Source organism: Homalodisca vitripennis, unplaced genomic scaffold (assembly GCF_021130785.1).
Source record: "Homalodisca vitripennis isolate AUS2020 unplaced genomic scaffold, UT_GWSS_2.1 ScUCBcl_5183;HRSCAF=11795, whole genome shotgun sequence".
Taxonomy (NCBI): domain Eukaryota; kingdom Metazoa; phylum Arthropoda; class Insecta; order Hemiptera; family Cicadellidae; genus Homalodisca; species Homalodisca vitripennis.
This window is the reverse complement of record NW_025781301.1, coordinates 8,519-11,624: the sequence shown is the minus strand read 5'-3', so window position 1 is coordinate 11,624 and position 3,106 is coordinate 8,519. Positions and strand designations below refer to the sequence as shown.

At 39.7% G+C, this 3,106-nt stretch overlaps 1 protein-coding gene across 1 annotated transcript; it reads right to left on the bottom strand.

Annotated features, from left to right (window-relative positions):
• Positions 1-1,556: 1,556 nt before the first annotated feature.
• Positions 1,557-2,815, bottom strand: LOC124373262 (protein IMPACT-like). Its single transcript, XM_046831646.1, is given in 4 exon segments — positions 1,557-1,769; positions 1,771-1,794; positions 1,796-1,996; positions 2,642-2,815. Coding segments are annotated over 4 exon segments (612 nt in total).
• Between the last annotated feature and the right edge of the window lie 291 nt (positions 2,816-3,106).

The following is a 3,106-nucleotide window of genomic DNA, read 5'->3' as shown; positions in this document are numbered from 1 at the left end:
GTTGTTTCCTTGAATAAATCCTGGTATATTTTACTTTTACTAAATGTTTACAGGAAACTTTCCAGTCCATTTTATTATCAATTTAAATGAAAGGGAGCGGTGTATTTGTTCTCTTATCATTAAAGTTTTTCTTTGAAAAACAATAATAAATAAATAACATAATGTTGCTTGGATTTTAGAAAAAGGATACGATTTCTAAAACCATAAAAACCATTAAACTCTAGGCGCGAATTTTTTGTAATGGAGTGCAAGTATATCCATAATAATAAACAAATATTTAGGTAAAAGCTACGAGATGACAATTCTGGATACTTGGAAAGTAATCATTATATCATTATCTCATTTTTTAATTTGGAGAGTCGGTAATTTAACACATGGATAGCAACATGTTCGGATGATCTACAAAACTTTTAATACATCACAAAGCTATTATTATGTCCTGGATCTTGGGTAGGTTTAGAGTTATGTTTAAGGAAGTATCAATTATTAATTAAAATACATTAATAATTTGCAGGTCACGTTCTTTATCACTCGTATCCAGGTTTTTCGTACTGATACAAATCGGTCCAGATACTTGGTCGGGCCAGCCAAAGGGCCAATGATACCGTTAGTTATTTAACACTCGTATCATCCAGGCTTTACGTACTGATACAATCGGCCCAGATAACTAGGTCGCTCCAGCCAATGAGCCAGTGATATCGTTAGATATTTATCACTTGTATCCAGGCTTTCGTACTGATACAATCGGTCCAGATACTAGGTCGGGCCAGCCAAAGAGCCAGTGATAACGTTAGTTCATTATCACTCGTATCCAGGCTTTCGTACTGATACAATCGGCCCAGATACTAGGTCGCTCCAGCCAATGAGCCAGTGATATCGTTAGTTCTTTATCACTCGTATCCAGGCTTTCGTACTGGTACAATCGGTCCAGATACTAGGTCGAGCCAGCCAAAAAGCCAGTGATAACGTTAGTTCATTATCACTTCGTATCCAGGCTTTCGTACTGATACAATCGGCCCAGACACTAGGTCGCTCCAGCCAATGAGCCAGTGATAGCGTTAGTTCGTTATCACTCGTATCCAGGCTTTCGTACTGGTACAATCGGTCCAGATACTATGTCGGGCCCACCCAAAGAGAAAGTGATAACGTTAGTTCGTTATCACTCGTATCCAGGTTTTCGTACTGATACAATCGGCCCAGACACTAGGTCGCTCCAGCCAATGAGCCAGTGATATCGTTAGTTCTTTATCACTCGTATTCAGGCTTTCGTACTGATACAATCGGTCCAGATACTTGGTCGGGCCAGCCAAAGGGCCAATGATACCGTTAGTATAATACATTAATTATTAATATATACAATTAAACAATAGCTATATAGAAAATAGCTTAACTGATCTTTAAAAACTAATATACAAATTAAAAAAATAATTAAACGACAACACAACATTTATAATAAAAGCATATATAAAATTAAATAACTTATTCTGTACACCTAAAGATCTAAAGTAATATACAAGTGTATCAACAAAATTAAAATCCGTAATTAATATGAACCATCATTTTTTAACAAAAGAAATTATTGCACATTCAGTGGGTTGTTGGTAGCAGGAACCGGTCTCTACTTTTTGTTGACGAAGCCCATCTGTTGCAAGACCTGCCTCGCTGCAATTGTTAATGTGCCGAAACCTGTCTGGGCCAAGATGAACACCCCCATACCAGCGTGAGACCACCACCATCACGTTCATAGCTCCCATCGTCTGCAGTAAATGTTAGCAGCCGGCTACCAGCCGCATTCTTCCCCGTCGTCTTCACAGTCCTGGGCCATACACCCTGGCAGACCGTCCTTGAGCACCCTGTATGCGTAGATGTTGTGTGTTGCTTGAGCGAATTTTTTATTTTCCAGCAATGTCGACAACATACCCTTGACTTGGTCCACTGATATTATTATAGCTGCATGGGCTTGAAATTTGCTTTTTCTGTCTGTTATGTACCTCCCCTATGATGAATTACCAATCTACTGATTACATGGTTTCTTGGCTGATCATGTTTTACATCTAAGTCCACAATTTCTGGTTCACGATCACAATTGGTTTGATTTAAAAATTTCATTTGGAGAAATTCTCTTGTAGCTTCCACCCACTGGTAGATTATACTTTCAACCAATGTTAGTATAATCTTAGTATAGCGTTAGTTCGTTATCACTCGTATCCAGGCTTTCGTACTGATACAATCGGCCCAGATACTTGGTCGGGCCAGCCAAAGGGCCAATGATACCGTTAGTTATTTATCACTCGTATCCAGGCTTTCGTACTGATACTAATCGGCCCAGATACTAGGTCGGGCCAGCCAAAGAGCCAGTGATAACGTTAGTTCATTATCACTCGTATCCAGGCTTTCGTACTGATACAATCGGCCCAGACACTAGGTCGCTCCAGCCAATGAGCCAGTGATAGCGTTAGTTCGTTATCACTCGTATCCAGGTTTTCGTACTGATACAATTCGGCCCAGACACTAGGTCGTTCCAGCCAATGAGCCAGTGATAGCGTTAGTTCTTTATCACTCGTATCCAGGCTTTCGTACTGATACAATCGGCCCATATACTAGGCCGAGCCAGCCAAAGAGTCAGTGATAGCGTTAGTACTTTACCATTCATATCCGCTTGTAAAGCTTTCTCAATGCTAACAATCTGCCCAGATACAAGGTTGAGCCAGCCAAAGGGCCAGTGATAACTCTTTTCAATCTTTCCTACCTTTCCCTCTTTGTGTCGACTTGTCTTTTCCTTCGCTCTCTCCTGACCGTGGTCTACCACCGACATTAGCTAACTCCGAATATCTGCGTTATCCAAATTCAACTACAGTGTAATAAAGGCCATACGCCATTACATATTTAGTGTCTTGAGCATAAAAGTGTATAAACTAGTAAACACTCGACAGTCTGTGAATAGAAACTATATCGTTGGCTAATAGCAACGCACTTAATATCATCTTGTAAAGCTACAACCTCCTTCTAAAATTTTGGCTATGTCATTAAAAAAAATATGGATGAGGGCTCTGTATTCAGAGAGACCTGGTTCATTCTTATTAAATGTAGTAGACAATATTTTAGT